The sequence below is a fragment of the Lagenorhynchus albirostris genome, chromosome 5 (assembly GCF_949774975.1).
Source record: "Lagenorhynchus albirostris chromosome 5, mLagAlb1.1, whole genome shotgun sequence".
Classification (NCBI taxonomy): Eukaryota; Metazoa; Chordata; class Mammalia; order Artiodactyla; family Delphinidae; genus Lagenorhynchus; species Lagenorhynchus albirostris.
In genome coordinates, this window is record NC_083099.1 from 17,565,807 (window position 1) to 17,592,941 (window position 27,135).

At 36.2% G+C, this 27,135-nt stretch overlaps 1 protein-coding gene and 1 non-coding gene across 3 annotated transcripts in view; both read right to left on the minus strand.

The window, feature by feature from the left end:
• Positions 1-27,135, minus strand: part of RNF13 (ring finger protein 13) — a 140,063-nt gene that overhangs the window by 101,278 nt on the left and 11,650 nt on the right. Inside the window, exons 1-2 of one of the 2 annotated variants that reach the window (XM_060149637.1) lie at positions 25,809-25,830; positions 7,253-7,382 (exon numbers count right to left, since the gene is read on the minus strand). In XM_060149637.1, the coding sequence (XP_060005620.1) occupies positions 7,253-7,366 (114 nt within the window). In that variant the 5' untranslated portion in view covers positions 7,367-7,382; positions 25,809-25,830. Of the gene's footprint in view, positions 1-7,252; positions 7,383-25,808; positions 25,831-27,135 lie in introns of those variants that run through there. The other variant, XM_060149636.1, reaches the window with a different exon arrangement.
• On the minus strand, positions 6,334-6,440 carry LOC132521459 (U6 spliceosomal RNA). Its single transcript, XR_009540905.1, has one exon. It is a non-coding gene; the product is annotated as a U6 spliceosomal RNA (small nuclear RNA).

A 27,135-nucleotide genomic window follows, 5' to 3' on the forward strand; every position in this document is an offset into this window, starting at 1 on the left:
TAGCAGGATACAAAATGAATGCACAGAAATCTCCTGCATTCCTATACACTAATGATGCAAAATCTGAAAGAGAAATTAAGGAAACACTCTCATTTACCACTGCAACAAAAAGAATAAGATATCTAGGAATAAACCTACCTAAGGAGACAAAAGACCTGTATGCAGAAAACTGTATGATGCTGATGAAAGAAATTAAAGATGATACAAACATATGGAGAGATATACCATGTTCTTGGATTGAAAGAATGAACATTGTGAAAATGACTATACTACCCAAAGCAATCTACAGATTCAATGCAATCCCTATCAAACTACCAATGGCATTTTTCTCAGAACTAGAACAAAAAATTTCACAATTTGTATGGCAACACAAAAGACCCCGAATAGCCAAAGCAATCTTGAGAAAGAAAAACGGAGCTGGAGGAATCAGGCTCCCTGAATTCAGACTATACTACAAAGCCACAGTAATCAAGATAGTATAGTACTGGCACAAAAACAGATATATAAAACAATGGAACAGGATAGAAAGCCCAGAGATAAACCCACACACACATGGTCACCTTATCTTTGAGAACGGAGGCAAGAATATACAATGGAGAAAAGACAGCCTCTTCAATAAGTGGTGCTGGGAAAACTGGACAGCTACACGTAAAAGAATGAAATTAGAACACTCCCTAACACCATACACAAAAACAAACTCAAAATGGATTAAAGACCCAATGTAAGGCCAGACACTATAAAACTCTTAGAGGAAAACATATGCAGAACACTCTATGACATAAATCACAGCAAGATCCTTTTTTGACCTACCTTTTTTGATAGGGAGCGTGGGAGGGAGCCGCAAGAGGGAGGAGATATGGGGATATATGTATACATATAGCTGATTCACTTTGTTATACAGCAGAAACGAACACAACATTGTAAAGCAATTATACTCCAATAAAGATGTTTAAAAAAAAAGTGTACATAATATATTTTTTTTTAAATTTTAAGTTTTGGAAATAAAAACTAAGAAAACTAAAAAGAGTTCTTCCCACTTTCCTTGCTTTATTGATAGAGAAAGAATTTATGGGTGGGTTTTATAAACTTATGCGCTTTAGGTCTCTTTTTGGTAATGGAACTAACTCCTTTTCCATGTTGATGTTTCCCTGAGTTGCTGAATTTGACTGACTTTTTACTGCACCTGAGGATGGATCAAGGGAGGTCGTTTGGTGGGAAGGACAGCCTATAGATCACAGGACATAGAGCAATGATTTTAAGTGAGTCTACTAGAAACATTTCTAATTGTGTGGGGTAAAGTTATCTTTTTCATTTTGGTTTCAATGGATTGAATGACTTTTCACACTATTGATTTGAAATTAGGTCAGAGAATGTTAACTAGATTCTTATGTAGATTGCTGGTTTGGGTTATATCTCGAGAATTAGTACTAATGCATTTGTTTGATTATCATGATAATTATACTCTTTCTTCCCATTTTAGGAAATTATTCCAGAGACAAGAGCATAATAAATTATGTTTAAGTTGAAAAATAAAAAAATTAGGAAATGGAAAATCTACAACTGTATTAAAGTACTCTTTTATCACTTCCTATTACTTTTATTACTTCTTATTACTGAGTTACTTTTTTGGTTAGAATTTCAGAAATAAAATATCTAGCTTGAACTACAGTACTTGTAACACTGACTTGGAATAAGTTTTGTTATCGAGTGAGACTCATTTTGAAACTGCTTTGCCTTTCCTCAGGAAGGCAGTTGTTAACTTTGCTCACACTGCTTTTTACAATCACATTGTTTAAATTAAAAAAAAAAAAGTTTCTATCATGAACAAGACAAACAGAAACATCTTTAATACAAAAGTGCTTTCTTTTTTAGTATGGTGGGGGGCAGGAGGAACGCTGCTGCTCATGAAATTAAAGCACACTCACTGTTAAAATTTTTGAAACAGAAAAAAAATTATTCCTCTCTGGAATCCCACTCTCAAAGATTACCATGTTGCGACTTTACTTATTTTGAAGAGGTCTTTTCTTAACCAGTTCTCCTCTTTGACAGCAGCCTTAACAGAAGATTTAATTCAATTCAGAAAGTAACAAATAGCTAACAATTATGGAGCATTTATGACATCATGCTAAACACCTGACAGGTATTCACTTATTTAAACCTTATGACAATCCTATAAAGTCAGCCACTATTATCATCATCCTCATTTTACAGATTGACTACAGAATAAAAATACTCCGCTTGAAAATAACTTGCTCTAGTAAATAAGAACCAGGATTCTAATCCAGGCAGTCTGGCCTCAGATCCCTGGCTCTTAACCCATTGCCCTACACTCTCTCTCCTCCAATCTCATTTTCATAAGTAAACTGAAATTTAAGAGATGTTAGGTAATTTGCCCAAGGTCATGGAGCTACAGAGTGGTAGAACTGGAATTCAACCCAGACTGTAACTCCCATTGCTGGAGCTCTTAACTACTTTGCTATATAATCCAATCCATTCACACCACCAACCACTGGGTGCTTCTCTCCTAACTCTGCCCACTGACCCCCACAAACACCTACCAAGCAGCGAAATCTCTAACAAATCCCTACAACAGAATCAAACATGCCCCTGCCAATTCTAAAGCTCCATGTTTCTAAATATGAACCTACATAATTAATAACTTCATATTTCCTTTAAGGGTTAAAGAATAGAGAAGCAATAAGAGATGAAAAGAGAATGAATTGCTAATTTAAAAAACCCAATAATCTGAAGTTCCAAGGAATAAATGCTATTAAAAGAAAATATGAAGGACTTCCCTGGTGGTCCAGTGGTTAAGACTCTGCACTTCCACTGCAGGGTGCACAGGTTCGATCCCTGGTCAAGGAACTAAGATCCTGCATGCTGTGAGGCACAGCCAAAAAAAATTTTTTTAAAAAGAAAAGAAAAGAAAGAAAAGAAAATATGAAAGAACTAAATCTCCAAGGAAAAGCTATTAATCAACTCAAATATTTATTGAATTCCTACTGTGTAACTCTTCTAGGTACCAGAAACAAAGTTTAGTAAGACACGGTCCTGCCTTCCAGGTACCCATGATCTAAGGGGCTTACTGACTAGTCAGCAACACACTATACAGTAGCATCTCCATATCCTCTTAAAACTCACCAACCAGTTGGACAAATACTGTTGTCAGGGAATTAACAGTCAAGTGGGAGAATTCAACTGCCAAAAATAAAAACATTTGGCATACCAATAGCATGACTTAAACTGACTTTATCTTTTCAAAAGCAACATCCTAATACTTGTCCAAAATAGAACTAGAATCAACCTGATATCCAACATACTTAAATTTTATTATTACAAACCCAGATTTCAGGGGTGTTCTTATTCAGCTAAAAGAAAGAGCTAATATTTTCTACCTCTTGACGCACTTCCTTTGAATGACTGTGTTAACACATCTAGTTCCTCTGCCTCAATTTTTAGTTCGCCTTTTTCCTAGTTACATGACTCCACAGCCCACTTCCCACCAGCTATCTCTGCATTCCTGTCAGCCTCTATCTTTAGTGTCAACATAAAGACCAGATTTAAGCAGCTCTCAGGGATAGTTCCTTTCACTAGATGACAACATACATTCCACACCTACCTGCCTGAGGCACAGGGAACACTGCTGGCAGGGACTGATTATTCTTCTATATCTTTTTGTTTTGTATCTACATTAAAAAATACAACTTAGGCAGTCACATACACTGCTCAAGTGAGTGAGTGAAAGATGATGAGAATGTTAATTATACAGAAGATAACAAAGATAAAACATTTACTATGTGTCAGATACTGTTCTAAGCAGTTTACCTTATTTAATCATCACTACAACACTCCAGTTTACAAATTAAAAAACGGAGGTATTTATAGTGACTAAGTAATTTGATCCATATCACATAGCTAGTCAAGTTCCCAGAGCAGTCCACTGAAAATCATTTAACCCATCACGTAGCTGAACCACAGAATAACAGTTCACTTCAGGTGAAAAAGAAAGAAGACAAGGAGTGGCAGATGTTAGAATCAACAGAGGAAAAAAAGAGAGAGAGAGAATGAAAGAAAACAAAGGAGAAAAGGGAAACAAGGAGAACTCCATTCCCTGTTCAGTCTATAAATCCTCTACCTCATTTCAAAAGTCATCCTAAGACTATTCCAAGGACTTCGGGGACCAATTTGAAGAAGAGATCTGAATAGCAATGGACTCAGTCCTTTAAAGGTTCTACTTCCACTCCATCTCAAAAAGATCCAGACTATTCTAGAAAAATCTAATCAACCAGTTTCCTACTAAAGAGGGTAACACAGGGTGAGAAATCTCATAGGGATTAGATTTGCTATGCCCTCAAAAAGCTACGGTATAGAAAACAGCCTGGCTCTCTTAAGTTCTACAATGATTCTAGGCCCTTCCACAAGAGCTACAGTATGAAAAAGCATGGCTGAGGACCACATTAAGCTTTGGTCAGCAACAATTCTGGCCCTTCTATTTCTCACTTAATGTCATTAAGCAAATCGCTTGCACCCAGAAAGAAAAACCAGTAAATCCTTTGCATAGCACCTAGAGTATAGGCGTACACACACACACACATCACACGTACAGATACAGTTAATTCTTCTTTTCTAGCTTCACATAAATGAGAAATAGTAAATATATACACTTTCTAGTGTAGAGGACAGTAAGACAGCAGCCCAGAAAGGACTACAAAGGTTTTGAGGAGCAAGCTTCTTCTCTAAAAACTCTGCTATTCACCATCAAACATAAGGCCATTATGCTGCCTGTATCTGCCTCACAAGATGCGGTGTTGCTCCAGGACGTTGCTTCAGACATACATCATGGGAGACTTACAGAGGAATACCCAAGCCCCAACTCTCCCATCCTTTCCCCAAGTTCAGAGGACTTGGCTTAAGTACCTACTGTTAAGGACTGAATGCTTGTGTCCCCCCAAAATTCATATATTGAAGCCCTAAGGAAACGTGATAGTCCTAGGAAGTGAGGTCTTTGGGAGGTAATTAGGTTTAGGTGAGGTTATGAGGGTGGAGTCACCATGATGGTATTTGTGTCCTTATAAGAAGAGAAATATGTATTAGAGCTTCCTGCTTCTGTCCCACGTGAGGACACAGCAGCAAGGTGGCCATCTGTAAGCCAGGAAGAGGGCCCTCACCAAGAACTGAACCTGCTGGCACCTGGATCTCGGACTTCCCAGGTTCCAGAACTGACCATATGGAGGAAATGTCTGAGGAAACGGTGAAATGAAAGACATAATTTGTGAGCTTGGCTGAAAGGCTACACAATTGGTCTGAAAGTTTTTTCAAACTGTCACAAATCTAAAAAAAAAAAAAATTCCAGTATATTCACTGGAAAAAATTTGCATGTAAGTGGAACCACGCAGTTCAAACCTGTGCTGTTCAAGAGTCGACTGTATAAAGAAAACTCCAGGTTCAGAGTGGATTGATGGCAGAAAACCAGAGTGAACAGTCTAGATGCAAGCCAAGCTCTCAAGATTAAAAAGTCAAGATGGAAGGAAAAACTCATCAGGTTTTTGGTGACCCTCAGCAGAATTCGTCCAAATGGAAGCCTGTCCAATAAGAAGAGCAAATCTACAGGTCTGTGAGGAACCATTACACCAATGTCCATAGTGGCTGCACCATTTTATATTCACACCAACAATACCAAGGGTTCCAGTTTCTCCACATGTTTGTCAATACTTATTTTCTGGGTTTTGATAACAGCCATCCTAATGTTTATGATAACAGCCATCCTAATGGTTATGATATGATATCTCATTGTGGTTTTGATTTGCATTTCTCTAATAATTAGTGATTTGAACATTTTTTCTTGTGCTTACTGGCCATTTGTACATCTTCTTTGGAGAACTGACTATTCAATTTTTTTGTCCATGTTTAAATCTAGTTGTTTATTTTTTTTGTTGTTAAACAGTAGGAGTTCTTTATATATTCTAGATGTTACCTCCTAATTAGATATATGATTTGCAAATATTTTCTCCCATTCCATGGGTTTCCTCTTCACTCTCTTGATATGTTCTTTGAATGCACAAATGTTTTAAATTTTGATGTAGTCCAATTTATCTATTTTTTTTCTTTTTATACCTGTGTTTTTGGTGTTATAGCCAAGAAATCATTGCCAAATCCAAACTCGTTAAGTTTTTCCCATATGTTTTCTCCTAAGTGTTTTTTTAGTATTAGCTCAGCTCTTATGTTTAGGTCTTTGATTCACTTTAAGTTAATCTTTTGTATATGGTGTAAGGTACGAGCTCAACTTCATTCTTTTGCCTGTGAATATTCAATTTTCCTGGCACCATTTGCTGAAAAAATATGGAACACTTTACAAATTTCCATGTTATACCTGTGCAGGGGCCATGCTAATCTTCTCTATATCATTCCAATTTTAGTTTATGTGCTACCAAAATGAGCATTAGATGTCTTTCAAAGTTAAAATTTTCTTTTGGATTTCTCAAAGAGCCCCTGGAAAATCACAATGATTTATACATTTATCTTACAAAAAGAGACATGCCAGAAATATTTTAGGTTATTTTGATATGCTTTATACTCCTGAACTAGCTCATCACTATATAAGGAATTCATGAGAATTATCAAATGAAAAGATAATTTTGTACAGATTAAATGTTATTCATATAAAATTTTCTGAGATTGTACATCCTGCAAAATAAACTGACAGGATCAAGAGATTTGTTAATGCCTTTGTTGTCCGTGATGTAATCTAAACCAAGGAAAAGTATTAATAAAACTCTTAAGAATGGAAAAGAAAAGAGATAAGACCATTATGCTTCTCTTCTGACTCATTAATGTTAACTTCAGGTTGAAATTTTCTATGGACATCTTGTACAATTTTTTAACATATCACTATCAAAGTCATTACAGATACACCAATTACCAAGAAAAACAGTAAGATTCTACATAAAACACACAGCATTTAAATATATGTGCTCATCAGCACTCAAGACAGCACACACTCTCAAGAGCAACAACACTTATCACGTACTTATTGTACATGAGACCTTATTAAACATCAAGCAATAAAATAATGAGCAAGGTCCCCCACTTTCAAGTAATAGCTATGCATGTGCACCTGTATGTTTGTAAACACTTTGTAAGATTCCATTATTTTGTTATTGTATAACTCTCCATTATTTAGGTCTTTTTAAAAACTTTTCTTTTAAGAGATGTTTTTAGGCATGAATAAATTTTACTGTTTAAATTTACTTACTGCTAAAATGTCCGCTTCTACAGGCAGTAGGTTTAGGAATGCAAAGAGCTGGACAGTCAAGATGGTATAGACTTGTGTGGCCGACAGCATGAGCATCCCGATGGAGAGCAGCATCTCGCTGTAAAATCACCTGGAAGACAAGTAGATGAGTAACAATAAGTTCTGGTGCATTGTCCTTGAAAATAAGTTATTTGATATATTAGTTCCTGATGTCCAAAAATATCTCTTAATTACAAACATGGATTAAGATTAAAATGAAACTTGTATTTCAAAAGCACAATTGTTTACACAGACTTGGACATTTAGGTAAACACCCAGTGTTAGTCAATACCTACATAACTCATGGTGACTAAGTTCTATATTTTAGCCACAAAATAAAGATACTCCCACAGTTCTCAGTTTATAGTACAGCTTGTCTACCAACTCAACTATGGGACAAGCAAGATTTCAATCAAAATAATGATTAAAAATGCACAAGCACCTTAGATTTAAAATTTTTTAGAAAGAATTTTATAATTTGTAAATTTACTTTTTGTTTATTCTTGAATATTGTACCCACAGTAGCGTACTTTTTTTAAATGGCCATTTATTATAAAGTAATACTTTTTGCCCTTTTCCTCCTAGCAATATATACATACCTTTCTGCCTCTCTACATCCCAATGGCAATAGTGCAGCTACCTCTCCCAACCTCACCCAATTCTCTACATGAATCCCTATCTATCTTACAGCAAAAAGGTACCATGAAAGAACTCAATGTCAACCAAGTAAGTAACAAAATTCTCATTGGTAAGCCTCAACCAATTGTATAACATACTTCTTAAGTGGTGAGAATGAAGTTTACAAAGACAAGAGCCTTTATAATAAATTATTTCATTAAATACCACAAATTCATGTAATAGCAATTTTGATGATGATTGCTGTTGGTAAAGCTCTGGACTTAGAGACTACCAGAGAGACTCACAATGACTCTTTGACACACACTGAAAGAGAGATACCTTGAATAATTTTTGAACTACCATCTTACAAAGCCATTAATAACAGAGATGAAATAAAGGTGAAAATACGTTAAACATAGATCTATCCCAGAGACAGAAAGTAAATTAGTGGTTGCCTGGGGATGGGAGTAAGAATCAGGCAGAGAGGGGGGACAAATAGAAATGGGAATGACCACTCATGGAAATGGGGTTTCTTTTCGGGATGATGAAAATGTTCTAAAATTAGATTGCGCCGATGATTGCACAACTCTACAAATAAACTAAAAATCACTGCACTTTTTACTTTAAATGGGTAAATTTTATGGTGTATCATATCTCAATAAAGCTGTTTTTAAAATGCATAGATTTGTTGGTATTAGTTTCTTAAGTAAAATACATTTGATAATATAGCTCTGTTGAGAAAAGAGTTAACACAGCAGGTCTGAGACTGCTATCCTTAGAAAGGCCTGCTTACAAGGTTGGCCCTTTGCTGGCATCTGAGGACTTAAGATTTCAGGAGGGTTCCCATCATTCTCTGATAAGAACAGCTCATTGTGCCTGAATTCTGCAAACAATGTGGTTTATGTTGAATACCTACTTTCTTTCTGGGAGTCTGAAATTTTGGTATATGCTAGGTGGAGGGTGCCTACCTGAATAGCCCCCAATATAAACCCTGGGCACTGAATCTCTAATGAACTCCCCTGGTAGACATTTCACATGTGTCATCATAACTCACTGCTGAGAAGTTAAGCGTATCCCCTGAGACTCCACTGAGAGAGACTCTCAAAAGCTCACTCCTGGTTTTCTCTGGATTTTACCCCATGTGCCTTTTCCCTTTGCCAACTCTGCTTTGTATCCTTTCACTGTAATAAATCATAGTCATGAGTACAATCATATGCTGAGTCCTGTAAGTCCTTCTAGTGAATCACTGAACTTGGGGGTGGTCTTGGGGACCCCCATCATAACCACATTATACAATTTCTAGGCAGAAATCATACCATAAAAACATATAAATCCTTATAAAATAAGGTATAGTTGCTACTAAATTTTGCTAGAAAAAATAAATACACAGTATTTTGACCACTGACCTGTTTGGGAAACTTAACCTGAATAAGAACTATGACTTCCCTTGTAAAGTTTTGGAATTCCCAGCTAACTTTAGGGGAGCGAGATGAACTGAGAGCTTAGAGGTGAAATAACTCTTAAGGACAGGAATGATAATAAGCACAACAACTGTAACTGACCACTTACTAACCGGACATTGCTCTAAGCATGTTATTGAATTTAAGTCATCTAATCCTAACAACACCCTATAAGGTATCATTTCATAGTTGGGGAAAACTTAGGCCCTATTAGGGAACTTGTCCAAGATCAAATAATGAATAATAGCAGAGCCAGTATTCAAACCCAGGCAGTTGATGTCCAAAAGGTAGAGTAATGGATCTATGCTTACACAGGTACTCAAGGGCTTCAAACCAATGTTCATGGCACAGCAGCCACTGGAGTATTTACTTCTTTTGCTCTGTGTGTGTGTGTGTGTGTGTGTGTGTGTGTGTGTGTGCTTAATAATATGCAGTGGGTTTTGGTTATACTTTTTATTGCCTTTTTTAAAATAACACATTCAGGACTTTTTGAAGTCTCTATTTACAAAACTAATTCTTGTTCATTGTAGAAAATGTGTGAAAAATTAAAATCACTCATAATCACCAAATAAAAGAATAACCAGTGTCCATATTTTGAGGTATAACCTCCTATTCTTTTAGTTATGTGTAAATTCAAATATATATTTAGCAAAATTGGGATACACTATAGATGTTTTGTTAACCTCTTCACTTACTGTATTATGAATATTTTCCTAATTCATTACTATATTTGAAAAAATTAAAACTTTCAAACCCTGTACCATAACATCCCTTCAAGAACCCTTACAGACAGCAGTCCATGAGACCCGCTAGGGCTTCCACCCCTTTCAAACACTACTTTTTAAAAAAATCTATCTCATATACTAGGTTCCCATATAAGACTTTGATATACAAAATGAAAACTACTGGTCTAAAACAGGATGTATAATGACCACATGATATTTCGTATAAATGTTCTATAATGGATTTAATGGAATCCATACTGTTGGAGATTGAATTTGCTTCTTCTTATAAACTCTGCAGTAAATATTCTTTTTTTTTTTTTTTTTTTTTTGGCGGTACGCGGGCCTCTCACTGTTGTGGCCTCTTCAATTGAGGAGCACAGGCTCCGGACACGCAGGCTCAGCGGCCATGGCTCACGGGCCCAGCCGCTCTGCGGCATATGGGATCCTCCCGGACCGGGACACGAACCCGTGTCCCCTGCATCAGAAGGCAGACTCCCAACCACTGCGCCACCAGGGAAGCCCTGCAGTAAATATTCTTATAGTTAAACCTTACAGGTACATCCTTAATTTTTTTAGATTAAAGTCACAGAAGTGAGTGGTAGTAGTATAACTGTGGTAAGGAATATGAGATCTAGTATTAGACAGACCTAAGTTTATATCTCAGCACTGCCACATGCTAACAGTGTGATTCTGAGGCAAAATTATTAAATTGCTTCATCTGTAAAAGAAGCTTATTTAGGATTTAAAAGACAACTGTGGTGAATAAATACAAAAATGCATATAAGGACTTAACACAACAGTGAAATACAGGAGGAAAAGAGTTTGGGTGGTGATGCCAGTAGATGAGGGAGAAAATACAGAAGGAGAACTACAGTTAGTGGAAGTGAGAGCAATTTGGTAATTTTTTCACTTAATGTTTATAAAACATTCTAGTGGACATGTAAACAGTGATAAATAGAAGTCAGGAGCTCTACCCAAGGCATAAGAGAGATTTAGGAATCATCAACAAACAGGTGATAACTAAAGTGATCTTAATGTAAAAGTAAAAATTAAAAAGAGAAGAGGGCTAAAGAAAACTGTCTAAATTTAGGTAGAAACAGAAAGCAGAGAAAAGAAAGAAAGATTGATTTCACAAAAGACTAGAAAAAAAAAGAACTTTAAAATGAATGTGGGGGAAGGAAGGCAGTTAGTCAACAGAAGTAAATGTTGGAGAAGAGGCAAAAAGGTCTACAATTTTCACATTTTAAGAGTCTGTCCAGGGAATTCCCTCGCAGTCAGCGGTCAGGACTCCGTGCTTTCACTGCGGAGGGCCCGGGTTTGATCACTGGTCGGGGAACTAAGATCCCACATGCCACGCAGTGTGGCCAAAAAGAAAAATTGTTTAAAAAAAAAAAAGAGTCTGTCCAAACTAAACAATTTAAGTTTCCAGTAATCGAACAGGTGCCCTTGCTCTTGCTCTGATCAGCTCACTGTTTCAAGAATGCACCCTGCTGTTGCCAGCACTAAATCTTTATTCGTGTATTATCCAGAAACTAAAATATACTCTACCTACAAAGGAAAAACTATGAATCCTATAAAATCGCATGCAAAATTTTATGTATGTATAGATACATGCAGTTGCTTGAAAAAGGTCCATGGTTGTTAATGCAGTCTCCAAAAAAAGCACAATAGGGTTTTTTTGTTGTTAAATCTTCCCTTCTCCAAGAAGTTTTCTGCAAGGAAAGGTTAAACAAGCTTAAATCCTTTGTTACTTTCTCCCAGCACTTAAACTACTGGGTTGGGATAAATATAGACTGTCAACTGTATCACTAGGCAACATTATTTATTGTAAAAATGACTTTCTAATTGGTGAAAACTGTAAAGACTATATGTAGGTTAACTGTAAAAATCCTTGAGAGACACCAGACAGGTTTCTAGAGATGTATCAATTCCCACCATCTCTGATCATACCTAATTTTGCCTTCTATTTGACAAAATTATAAACAAACATTTTATCTTAAATTAGCTACTTGACTCTGTCTAAAGGGTTTTCCAACTGGCAAATTCTCATTCTACTTTTCATCAGTCTATATCACCTAAGATGTATTCTTGCCAAAATTATTTTAACCCAGTTCTAACAAGCCTTTAGCTCTAACTTCAAGTTTACAAGAAATATATGGAATAGAATTAAATAAGTAAAATAAAATGGATGTGTTACTTGAGGGCATTGCACCAATTCCTATAAAATTAAATGGAATAAACAAAGCAGTGTAGGGGGACAGAATGGGAGAACAGCATGAGACTGTTGTACATTAAAAGAGATAAAAAAACATTACATCCAAACGCCAAACACAGGTTCAAGCAAACCAACAATAAAACTACAATTTAGGAACAAGAGGGACAATGTGAATGTAGTCTAGGTATTAGATAAATTTTTTAAAATAACTGTTGATTTTCTAGGTATGATGACAGTATTGTGGTCATATGAGAAAGTCCCTATTTCTAGAGCTGCCTACTGAAATGCTTAGGAATGAAATGTCATGATATCTGTAATTTACTTTAAAATTCTCCAGCCAAAAAAAATAAATAAACCAAAACACTAATCAACGTTAAATCTAGGAGAAAATTATATTGAGGTTCATTATACTATTTCTCTACTTTTCTATATGTTTGGTAATTTGTATAATAAGTTTTATTAATTCAGTGAATAAATAACTGTTTTAACTCTTCAGTGACCTTTTTATAGAAGGCCTTCAGCCTCATTTTTTTTAATATGGTATAATACACACAACATAAAATTTACCATTTTAAACATTTTTAGGTGTAAGGTTTAGGTTAGTGACATTAACTACATTCAAATTGTTGTGCAACCATCGCCACCATCCATCTCCAGAACTTTTCCCTCTTCCCAAAGTGAAACTCTGTACTCATTAAATACTGATTTCCCATTCCCCCTCCCCCTAGCCTCCAAGCAACCACTATTCTACTTTCTATCTCTATGAATTTTACTACTCTATATCAGGTAACTGATATAAGTGGAATCACTTTATGTCTATTTATGTCTGGCTTATTTCACTTAGCATGTCTTTAAGATTCGTCCACGGGCTTCCCTGGTGGAGCAGTGGTTGAGAGTCCGCCTGCTGATGCAGGGGACATGGGTTTGTGCCCTGGTCCGGGAAGATCCCACATGCCGCGGAGCGGCTAGGCCCGTGAGCCATGGCCGCTGAGCCTACGCGTCCGGAGCCTGTGCTCCGCAACAGGAGAGGCCTGCATACCGCAAAAAAAAAAAAAAAAAAAAAAAAAGATTCATCCACATTGTAGAATATGTCAGAATTTCCTTCTCTTTTCAGGCTGAATAATATTCCATTATATGTATTTACATTTTGTTTATCCATTTATCTATCAATGGATGCTTTGGTTGATGCCACCTTTTGGCTACTGTGAACAATGCTGCTTTGAACATGGGTGTACAAATATCTGAGTCCCTGCTTCTTTTGGGTATATATCCAGAAGTGAAACTGCTGGATTATATGGCAATTCTATATTGAATTTATTTGAGGAATCACATACCATTTTCCACAACAGCTGCACCATCTTACATTCCCACCAGCAATACATAAGGGTTCCAATTTCTTCATATCCTCGACAGCACTTATTTTCTGTTTGATAACAGCCACAGTAATGGATATAAAGTGGTATCTCATTGTGGCTTTGATTTGCACTTCTCTAATGATTAGTGATGTTGACCTCTTTTCATATGCTTATTGGCCTTCTGTATATCTTCAATGGAGAAATAATTATTCAAATCCATTGCCCATTTTTTAAAGTGAAGTATACCTGATTTACACTGTTGTGTTAGTTTCTAGTACAGCAAAGTGATTCGGATATATGTGTGTGTGTGTATGTATATCCTTTTTCAGATTATTTTACATTATAGGTTATTAAAAGATAGTGAATATAGTTTGCTGTATAGCCCTATACCGTAGGACCTTGTTGTTTATCTATGTTATATATAGTAGTGTGTGTATGTTAATCCCAAACTCCTAAGTTATCCCTCCCCCTCTACCTTTCCCTTTTGGTAACCATAAGTTTGTCTTCTATGTCTTTGAGTCTATTTCTGTTTTGTAAATAAGTTCATTTGTATCATTTTGTTTTTTTAGATTCCACATATAAGTGATATCATATGATATTTGTCTTTCTCTGACTTACTTCACTTAGTATGATAATCTCTAGGTCCATCCATGTTGCTGCAAATGGCATTATTTCATTCTTTTTCTGGCTGAGTAATATTCCATTGGGGTGTGTGTGTGTGTGTGTGTGTGTGTGTGTGTGTGTGTACACACATATATATATACACACCACATCTTCATTATCCATTCATCTGTCGATGACACTTAGGATGCTTCCATGTCTTGTCCTTTGCCCATTTTTAATCGGGTGGTGGTGGTTGTTGAGTTTTGAAAGTTCTTTATATATTCTGTATATATTTCCCTTATGATATATATGATTGAAATATATTTTCACCAATTCCATGGGTTGTCTTTTCACTCTGCAAAGTGTCCTTTGATACCAAGTTTTTAATTTTGAGGAACCAACTCTTGATTTTGTTAATTTTCTACTGGCCTTGTGAATTTGAGAACCTTTGAACTGGGGCTGGTACATGTGGTTATCCATATGGCTTAAGAGCACAGATGCCAGTTACTCATCTAATGCTGTTCTGGTAGTTGCAAAATCTAAAAACTTCCCCAAGCAGCAGAGTAATCCTAACCTCACATTTAAGTTTGTGACAATACCATGCAACTCATCTACACAAAACTGTATTCTAAACTTCATTTTACAGATGGGGATGCATTTAATAAGTGTTTAAGACCAACATTACTTTCAGGAATTTGCTTTCCAAATAATCTTTAATTCTGAAGATGACTCACATTCTGACATCAACTAGTTCAGTACCAAATAACACTCATAAAACAGCTAACCATCGCCATAAGAAAGCCTCTGAATAAGCTCATATTCCATTGGTTCTCAAGCTACTCTTGTGTATCAATGGGATTTCAAAAACTTGACCAAAATGCCCCACTGATAAAATAATGGTAATCTTTTCCTAATTTGAAAAAAGATTTAATAGATAGTAATTTCAATTTATTTTTCTCCATAAATGTATCTTATACTACAAAACGCATCAAAAAGATATGTAGTATAGAAAGCACTAACAGAAAAAAATACCTGAATAGCTAGTTAACTATTTTAGTGTAAAATTTATAATAGCCAAATCACATTGCATTAAATAGATGGTTTTTTTTTTACAAATGTGCTCATGGTCATGTATGTTTATTATATATATATGGTACTATAAAATTTCCTCAAAAACAGTGTTCTCAATTCATACAAGTGTATATAACAATAACTTCATAGTATTCCTTAAAAAGCATCATGACTTCCAAGAGTTCAACTGAGAACTACTAATATATACTACAGTTAAGTTTCCATAAAGCATAGTTTTTAATGCTTTTAATGAAACGGTTGAGAGAGTGTCATGAGAAAAAGTAAAAAAAACGACAACAGGGCTTAACTTTTTAAGCAAAAATAAAATACCCAATAGTTCTTTGCAAGGAAACTGAAGGTTGCCCAGCTAATTTCTCTAACATGAAGCCATCTAAACTAAAAGCAAGCCTCATCTAAGATGTTTTACTTTTACTGTCAACCAATGTTTTTCAGATTCCATGACAATTTGATCTTTCCAACAAATGAAACAAAATAAGCAAAATTTTAATTTTAAAAGGTTAGCAAACAGGTTTCTCCAAAACATCAATTCTTTCCAACCTCAGAGACTCACACAAACTATTCCCAATGTTTAGTGTGTACCCTGATCCCCAAACCAGACAAGGACAACACACACGCAAAAAAAATTATAGGCCAGTATCTCTGATGAACATAGATGCAAAATCCTCAACAAAATACTAGCAAACTGAATACAACAACACTTTAAAGGATAATCATAATCAAGTAGAATTTATTTCAGTGATGCAAGGATAGTTCAACATTCACAAATCAATGTGATACATGACATTAACAAATGAAAGTTAAAAATCATTTGATCATTTCAACAGATGCAGAAAAAGCATTTGACAAGATTCAACACTCATTTATGTAAAAACTCTCAATTAAGTGGGTACAGAAGCAATGTACCTCAACATAATAAAGGCCATATACAACAAACCCACAACTAACATCACACTCAAAAGTGAAAAACTGAAAGCTATCCCTCTAAATTGAGGAATAAGACAAGGATGCCCACTCTTGCCACTCTTATTCAACATATCACTGGAAGTCCTAGCCATAGCAATTAGGCAAGAAAAAGAAATAAAAGGCATCCAAATTGGAAGAAGTAAAACTGTCACTATGTGCAGATGACATGCTTTTATATATAAAAAACCCTAGGGGACTCCTCTGGCAGTCCAGTGGTTAAGACTTCACCTTCCAATGCATGGGGTGCAGGTTCAATCCTGGTCAGGGAGCTAAGATCCCACATGCCTCACGGCCAAAAAAACAAATCATAAAACAGAAGCCATATTGTAACAAATTCAATAAAGACTTAAACAATGGTCCACATCAAAAAAAAAGAAAATCTTAAAAAAAAAACCCTAAAGACTCCAACAAAAAACTGTTAGAAATAATGAACTAATACAGTAAAGTTGCAGAGCACAAAATTAATATGCAAAAATCTACTGCATTTGTATACACTAAAAACAAATTAGCAGAAAGAGAAATTAAGAGCACAATCCAATTTACAATCACAACAAAAAGAATAAAATACCTAGGAATAAATTTAATCAAGAAAGTGAAAGACCTGTACACTGAAAGACACTGCTAAATGAAACTGTAGACACAAAGAAATGAATATATATTCCATGCTCATGGACTGAAAGAATTAACATTGTTAAAAGGTTCATATCATCTAAAGCAGCCTACAGATTCAATGCAATCTCTATCAAAATCCCAAGGACATTTTTCACAGAAATAGAACAAAAAATCCTAAAATTATATGGAACCACAAAAGACCGCAAATAGCCAAAGCAATCCTAAGTAAAAGAACAAAGCTGGAGCTTCCCTGGTGGCGCAGTGGTTGAAAGCCCGCCTGCCGATGCAGGGGACACGGGTTTGTGCCCCGGTCCGGGAAGATCCCACATGCCGCGGAGCGGCTAGGCCCGTGAGCCACGGCTGCTAAGCCTGCACGTCCGGAGCCTGTGCTCCACAACGGGAGAGGCCACAACAGTGAGAGGCCCACATACCGCAAAAAACAACAACAACAACAAAAAAAAACAGAACAAAGTTGGAGACATCACACTCCCTAACTTCAAATTATAATACAAAGCTATAGTAACCAAACAGCATAGTATTGAAAGAAAAACAGACATAGATTAATGGAACACAGCTGAGAGCCCAAGAACAAATCCATACCTACATGGACAATTAATTTATGACAAAGGAGCAGAAAACCACAATGGAGAAAGGATAGTCTCTTCAATAAATGTTGGGAAAACCAGACAGTCGTATGGAAAAAAATGAAACTAGACCACTATCTCATACCATACATAAAAATCAACTAAAAATAGATTAAGGACTTAATGTAAGACCTAAAACCATAAAACTCAATAGAAGAAACCATAGGTAGTGCACTCTTTAATATCACCCTTAGTAATACGTTTCTGAGTATGTCTCCTCAGGCAAAGGTAACAAACAAAAAGAAATGGGACTACATCAAACTAAAAAGCTTCTGCACAGCAAAGGAAATCACCTATAAAATGAAAAGACAACCTACTGAATGGGAAAAGATATTTGCAAATCATACGTCTGATAAGGGGTTAATATACAAAACATATAAAGAACTCATAAAACTCAATAGCAAAAAACCAAACAACCCAATGAAAAAATGAGCAGAGGACCAGAAACGTCAATTTTCCAAAGAAGACACACAGATGGACAAAAGGCACTGAAAACATAATCAACATCACTATTACAGAAGTGCAAATCAAAACCACAATGAGAAGAGTAGGAACCAAGATGGCAGAGTAAAAGGACGTGTTCTCACTCCCTCTTGTGAGAACACCAGAATCACACCTAGCTGCTGGACAATCATCAACAGGAAGACACTGGAACTCACCAAAAAAGATAACCCACATCCAAAGACAAAGGAGAAGCCACAATGAGATGGTAGGAGGGGTGCAATCACAGTAAAATCAAATCCCATAACTGCTGGATGGGTAACTCACAGACTGCAGAACACTTATAACACAGAAGTCCACCCACTGGAGTGAAGGTTCTGAGCCCCACGTCCAGCTTCCCAACCTGGGGGTCCAGCAACAGGAGGAGGATTTCCTAGAGAATCAGACTTTGAAGCCTAGTGGGATTTGATTGCAGAACTTTGACAGGACTGGGGAAACAGAGACTCCACTCTTGAAGGGCACACACAAAGTAGTGTGGGCATCAGGACCCAGGAGAAGAAGCAGTGACCCCGGGGAAGACTGAACCACACCTACCTGCTAGTGTTGGAGAGTTTCCTGCAGAGGTGGGCGGTGGCTGTGGCTCACCCTGGGGACAAGGACACTGGCAGCAGAAGTTCTGGGAAGTACTCCTTGGCGGGAGCCCTCCCAGAGTCCGCCATTAGCCCCACCAAAGAGCACAGGTAGGCTCCAGTGTTGGGTTGCCTCAGGCCAAACAACCAACAGGGAGTGAACCCAGCCCCACCTATCAGCAGTCAAGCAGATTAAAGTTTTACTGAGTTCTGCCCACCAGAGCAACAGTCACCTCTACCCACCACCAGTCCCTTCCAACAGGAAACTTGCACAAGGCTCTTAGATAGCCTCATCCACCAGAGGGCAGACAGCAGAAGCAAGAACTACAATCCTGCAGCCTGTGTAACAAAAACCACATTCACAGAAAGACAGACAAGATGAAAAGGCAGAGGGCTATGTACCAGATAAAGGAACAAGATAAAACCCCACAAAAACAACTAAATGAAGTGGAGATAGGCAACCTTACAGAAAAAGAATTCATAAGAACGATAGTGAAGAAGATCCAGGACCTCGGAAAAAGAATGGAGGCAAAGATCGAGATGATGCAAGAAATGTTTAACAAAGACCTAGAACAATTAAAGAACAAACAAACAGAGATGAACAATACAATAACTGAAATGAAAACTACACTAGAAGGAATCATAGCAGAATAACTGAGGCAGAAGAACAGATAAGTGACCTGGAAGACAGAATGGTGGAATTCACTGCTGCGGAACAGAATAAAGAAAACAGAATGAAAAGAAAAGAAGACAGCCTAAGAGACCTCTGGGACAACATTAAACGCAACAACATTCACATTATAGGGGTCCCAGAAGGAGAAGAGAGAGAGAAAGGACCCGAGAAAATATTTGAAGAGATTATAGTCAAAAACTTCCCTAACATGGGAAAGGAAATAGCCACCCAAGTCCAGGAAGCTCAGCGAGTCCCATACAGGATAAACCCAAGGAGAAACATGCCGAGACACACAGTAATCAAATTGGCAAAAATTAAAGACAAAGAAAAATTACTGAAAGTAGCAAGGAAAAAACGAAAAATAACATACAAGGGAACTCCCATAAGGTTAACAGCTGATTTCTCAGCAGAAACACTACAAGCCAGAAGAGAGTGGCATAATATACTTAAAGTGATGAAAGGGAAGAACCTACAACCAAGATTACTCTACCCAACAAGGATCTCATTCAGGTTTGATGGAAAAATCAAAAGCTTTACAGACAAGCAAAAGCTAAGACAATTCAGCACCACCAAACCAGTTTTACAATGAATGCTAAAGGAACTTCTCTAAGTGGGAAACACAAGAGAAGAAAAGGACCTACAAAACCAAACCCAAAACAATTAAGAAAATGGTCATAGGAACATACATAGTGATAATTACCTTAACGTGAATGGATTAAATGCTCCAACCAAAAGACACAGGCTCACCAAATGAAAACAAAAACAAGACCCACCTATATGCTGCCTACAATAGACCCACTTCAGACCTAGGAACACATACAGACTTAAAGTGAGGGGAGGGAAAAAGATATTCCATCCAAATAGAAATCAAAAGCTGGAGTAGCAATACTCATATCAGATAAAATAGACTTGAAAATAATGAACGTTACAATAGACGAGCAAGGACACTACAAAATGATCAAGGGATCAATCCAAGGGGAAGATATAACAATTATAAATATATATGCACCCAACAGAGGAGCACGTCAATACATAAGGCAACTGCTAACAGCTCTAAGAGGAAATCAACAGTAACACAATAATATTGGGGGACTTTAACACCTCACTTACAGCAATGGACAGATAATCCAAAATGAAAATAAATAAGGTAACAGAAGTTTTAATGACACAACAGACCAGACAGATTTAATTGATATTTACAGGACATTCCATTCAAAAACAGCAGATTACACTTTATTCTCAAGTACAAACAGAACATTCTCCAGGATAGATCACATCTTGGGTCACAAATCAAGCCTCAGTAAATTTAAGAAAATTGAAATCATATCAAGCATCTTTTCTGACCACAATGCTATGAGATCAGAAATGAAATACAGGGAAAAAAAGTAAAAAACACAAACACATGGAGGCTAAACAATACGTTACTAAATAACCAAGAGATCACTGAAGAAGGCAAAGAGGAAATCAATAAATATCTAGAGACAAATGACAATGAAAACACGATGATCCAAAACCTACGGGATGCAGCAAAAGCAGTTCTAAGAGGGAAGTTTATAGCTATATAAGCCTACCTCAAGAAACAAGAAAAATCTCAAATAAACAATCTAACCTTGCACCTAAAGGAACTAGAGAAAGAAGAACAAACAAAATCCAAAGTTAGCAGAAGGAAAGAAACCATAAAGACCAGAGCAGAAATAAATGAAATAGAAACAAAGAAAACAATAGCAAAATTCAATAAAACTAAAAGCTTGTTCTTTGAGAAGATAAATAAAATTGATACACCATTAGCCAGACTCATCAAGAAAAAGAGGGAGAGGACTCAAATCAATAAAATTAGAAATGAAAAAGGAGAAGTTACAACAGACAATGCAGAAATACAAAGCATCCTAAGAGACTACTACAATCAACTCTATACCAATAAAATGGACAACCTGGAAGAAATGGACAAATTCTTAGAAAGGTATAACCTTCCAAGACTGAACCAGGAAGAAATAGAAAATATAAACAGACCAATCACAAGTAATGAAATTGAAACTGTGATTGAAAATCTTCCAACAAACAAAAGTCCAGGACCAGATGGCTTCACAGGTGAATTCTATCAAACATTTAGAGAAGAGCTAACACCCATCCTTCTCAAACTTCCAAAAAATTGCAGAGGAAGGAACACTCCCAAATTCATTCTATGAGGCCACCATCACCCTGATACCAAAACCAGACAAAAATATTACAAAAACAGAAAATTACAGACCAATATCATTGATGAACATAGATGTAAAAATCCTCAACAAAATACTAGCAAACAGAATCCAACAACACATTAAAAGGATCATACACCATGAACAAGTGGGATTCATCCCAGGGATGCAAGGATTCTTCAATATACACAAATCAATCAATGTGATACACCATATTAACAAATTGAAGAATAAAAACCATATGATCATCTCAATAGATGCAGAAAAAGCTTCTGATAAAATTCAACACCCATTTATGATAAAAACTCTCCAGAAAGTGGGCATAAAGGGAACCTACGTCAACATAATAAAGGCCATATACAACAAACCCACAGCAAACCTCAGCCTCAATGGTGAAAAACTGAAGGCATTTCCTCTAAGATCAGGAACAAGACAAGGATGTCCACTCTCACCACTATTATTCAACATAGTTTTGGAAGTCCTAGCCACGGCAATCAGAGAAGAAAAAGAAATAAAAGGAATACAAATTTGGAAAAGAAGAATTAAAGCTGTCACTGTTTGCAGATGACATCATACTATACATAGAGAATCCTAAAGATGCCACCAGAAAACTACCAGAGCTAATCAATGAATCTGGTAAAGTTGCAGGATACAAAATAAATACACAGAAATATATTGCATTTCTATACACTAATGATGAAAAATCTGAAAGAGAAATTAAGGAAACACTCCCATTTACCATTACAACAAAAAGAATAAAATACCTAAGAATAAACCTACCTAGGGAGACAAAAGACGTATATGCAGAAAACTATAAGACACTGATGAAAGAAATTAAAGATGATACCAACAGATGGAGAGATATACCATGTTCTTGGTTGGAAGAATCAATATTGTAAAAATGACTATACTACTCAAAGCAATCTACAGATTCAATGCAATCCCTATCAAATTACCAATGGCATTTTTTACAGAACTGGAACAAAAAATCTTAAAATTTGTATGGAGACACAAAAGACCCCGAATAGCCAAAGCAGTCTTGAGGGAAAAAAACGGAGCTGGAGGAATCAGACTCCCTGACTTCAGACTATACTACAAAGCTACAGTAATCAAGACAACATGGTACTGGCACAAAAGCAGAAACACAGATCAATAGAAGATAGAAAGCCCAGAGATAAACCCACAGACCTATGGTCAACTAATCTATGACAAAGGAGGCAAGGATATACAATGGAGAAAAGACAGTCTCTTCAATAAGTGGTGCTGGGAAAACTGGACAGCTACATGTAAAAGAATGAAATTAGAACACTCCCTAATACCATACACAAAAATAAACTCAAAATGGATTCGAGACCTAAATGTAAGACTGGACACTATAAAACTCTTAGAGGAAAACATAGGAAGAACAGTCTTTGATGTAAATCACAGCAAGATCCTTTTTTGACCTACCTCCTAGAAAAATGGAAATAAAAACAAAAATAAACAAATGAGACCTAATGAAACTTCAAAGCTTTTGCACAGCAAAGGAAACCATAAACAACACGAAAAGACAACCCCCAGAATGAGAGAAAATATTTGCAAACGAATCAACAGACAAAGGATTAATCTCCAAAATATATAAACAGCTCATGCAGCTCAATATTAAAAAAACAAACAACCCAATCCAAAAATGGGCAGAAGAGCTAAATAGACATTTCTCCAAAGAAGACATATAGATGGCCAAGAAGCACATGAAAAGGTGCTCAACATCACTAGTAATTAGAGAAATGCAAATCAAAACTACAATGAGGTATCACCTCACACCAGTTAGAATGCGCATCATCAGAAAATCTACAAACAAGAAATGCTGGAGAGGGTGTGGAGAAAATGGAACCCTCTTGCATTGTTGGTGGGAATGTAAATTGATACTGCCACTATGGAGAACAGTATGGAGGTTCCTTGAAACACTAAAAATAGAATTACCATATGATCCAGCAATCCCACTACGGGCACATACCCAGAGAAAACCATAATTCAAAAAGACACATGCACCCCAATGTTCATTGCAGCACTATTTACTATAGCCAGGTCATTAAAGCAACCAAAATGCCCATCGACAGACGAATGGATAAAGAAGATGAAGTACATATATACAATGGAATATTACTCAGCCGTAAAAAGGAACAAAACTGGGTCATTTGTTGAGACGTGGATGGATCTAGAGACTGTCATACAAAGTGAGAAGTCACAAAGAGAAAAACAAATATCGTATGTTAACGCATGTATGTGGAACCTAGAAAAATGGTACAGATGAACCGGTATGCAGGGCAGAAGCTGAGATACAGATGTAGAGAGCAAACGTATGGACACCAATGGAGGAAAGCCCTGGGGGGGTGGAGATGGTGGTGTGATGAATTGGGCGATTGGGATTGACATGTATACACTGATGTGTATAAAACTGATGACTAATAAGAACCTGCTGTATAAAAAAATAAAATTAAATTTAAAAATTAAAAAAAAACTAATACTAAACTTTCTTTGGTTATTTGTATGGAAATATGTTAATATAAATGTTTCAGACATTATATGAAATTCCTAAAAATCTTATATGTTCTGGTATAATGTTATAAGTCATAATTCTAGTTATTTTTTTTAAATGTATATCTCAGAAATAACTCAATTTCCTTGTCAATTGCATTATTATGAACTTTCATCAAATCTTTAACCGTGGTCATTTTTAAGTCTTTTGTCATTTACAGACAGTCCTGGATGTACTCTGATGCTTTTGCCAAAATGCTCCTATAAAAGGGTTTCATCTTCAAGTAATTCATGGAAAAGACTCTGACAAGCACAGGTTTCTGGTAACTGACTATACTGCTGAACTGAATGAATAAGCATTTTCAGAACTCTAATGGAAAACTGATGAATTCATATAAGTGCTAACAAAAGATCAAGATTAAAAAAATTAATTACATGGGACTGAGTGAACTGATGAGGATGATTATAATTTTTGTGACTGTTTGAATAGAAAAAAAAAAGACTATGCAAAAAAAAAAAAGACTATGCAGTAGCTGGAAACCATAAAAATAGAATGTCCTGCATAAATAGTTTTGCTTTATCTTAATACTGAATAAAATATTATAAAGCATTTCATTCAGGAGGAAAAAATACCACAATGACGTAACAACTCACACCCATTAGAATGGCTATTATCAAAAAGGCAAGAAATACTCAGTGTTGGTGAGGATGTGGAGAAAAGTGAACCCTCAAACACTGTTACTGGGAATGTAAATTGATGCAGCCACTATGGAAAACAGTATGGAGAGGCCTCAAAAAATTAAGAAGAGAACTACCACATGATCCAGCTACTCTACTTCTGTATGTTTATCCAAAGAATATGAAAACACTAGCTCAAAAAGATATATGCATCTCTATGTTCATTGCAGCATTATTTACAATAACCAAGCTATGAAACAACTTAAATGTCTATCAACAGATGGATAAAAAAGATGCAGTAAACATGCAGAATATTGCTTGGCCATAAAAGAATGATGAAATCTTGCCATTTACGTGACACACCTAGACCTTGAGGGTATTATGCTAAGTGAAATAAGTCAGATGGAGAAAGACAAATACCATATGATTTCATTCATATGTGATTAAAAAAATAAATAAATAAATAAAGGAACAAACCAAACCGAACAAAAACACGTAGATATGGAGAACAGATTAGTGGTTACCAGAGTGGAAGGGGGTTAAATACACAGTGACAGACGGAAACCAAACTTTCAGTGGTGAGCATGCTGTAGTGTATACAGAGATTGAAACATAATGTATACATGAAACTTAAATGTTATAAACCAATGTTACCTCAATTTAAAAATACATATATCAAACATAATTGAATCAAGGATATTTCTACTGTTAAGTGGCAAAGGTCATGCCCTGTTCTTCCCCAAAATATAGCCTCCCTTGTCCTTATGCAGACATAGGCAATGAGTTACCCTTTTTGATATTAAACTTTATTGAGCATTATGCATTAAAGTAGAATTAATATATTTTTGCACGTGCATATAATGTAATTCTCTACAACAATGAAAACAAATGACAGCTATGTGACCAATATACATGAATTTCCCAAGAATAACCCTAAGCAAAAGAAGCAAGTCACAAAGAATGCAAACACTACGATTCCACACACATAAAGCTCTTTAAAAGGCAAAACAGATATTATGTAGAGATTCACAATTAAGAGGTAAAAATGTAAAGAAAAATGAGGAAGTTATCATCATAAAAATCAAGATAGTGATTACCTTGAGGGTAAGAAAGGTAAGGAAGGGGAGTGTGACCAGGGAAAAGGTGCTTCTGGGATGCCAGCAATATTCCACATCTTGACCTGAGCTGTGATGAGATGGGAGTTTGCATTATAATTGTTCTTTAAACCATACACAGATGTTTTATGCATTTTCCTGCATCTATGATAGCTAACTATTTTCAAAAGAAAAAAAAAAGAATAAAGCAACCTGTCACTCAAAACAAGATTTTTTTGTTTTGTTTTTCTGACTACATGGAGATATTATGAAAGGTTGCAAGCAGGAGCCTGCCAAGATCAAACACAACACACTAAGCGAGTCAACAAATAAGCAACTATTAAAAACCAGACTCATGTTCAACGCCAGAGTTCTATCTTCTCATTCAGTCGACATGAGATGGGATCTAGCAATAGGTATTAAGTATATAGCACATACCCAGGGGCTTGCGGTAAAAATAAATGTTCCCAGGTCCCTCCCCTGGAGATTCAGACAGGAAGCCTATAACTTTACTTTTTAAAAATGTCCCCTAGTCACCATGATCAAGCCAAATTTGGAAAACACTGCTCTCGCCCATAGATTGGAAAATGGTATACCAAGTGATTATTCATAAACTTTTTATAAGTCAAAGAGGGGTGGGGTAGAGGGTCAAATTAGAGCAAGGAAAAAAAGAGAGAGAGAAATAGGAATGTTAACAAAAATACACATCATAATTCTCTCAAATACCACTGCTGTCACCAGTGCCATAGGTTGTCAACCCCAGCAAGAAGTCATGCAGCAAACAAGGAAAAGACAATTGACAATGAATTGCTTTCATAATATTAGAATCTTAAGCATCATTTAGGGAAACTGCCAGAAAATTCTGGTTTTCTAGGTTATCAAAAATATCATGCCCAGTGTACTTCAAAGTATCAATCTCCTGAACCAGAATTTTTTTTATGATGCTTCACACAAAAATCAGTACCACCACTATAAATAAATTGGTACAGAACTTATCAATTTGGAGCCAGGCACTCTGTTAAGCATTTGATGTGAATGTTCCTCCGTCTAATCCTCAGAACAACCTTACCAAGTAAAACAAAAACAAACAAACAAAAACAATGCAGGGAAAAACTTTTTCCCATATCATTCCAGTTTTCCTATTTTAGGGGACTCAATTTCTATGTGTAAGTACCAGAATAAATGAACCAATTCCCTTATTCCCTTACCCATTATCCCCACCCCCATCCCTTTTTCTTTAATTTATGCATAATTTGTGAACAAAAAGCCGAGCATGCCCAATGCCCCATACACAGTTTGGGTGTTAAGCATGACATTTAGCCTACTATAT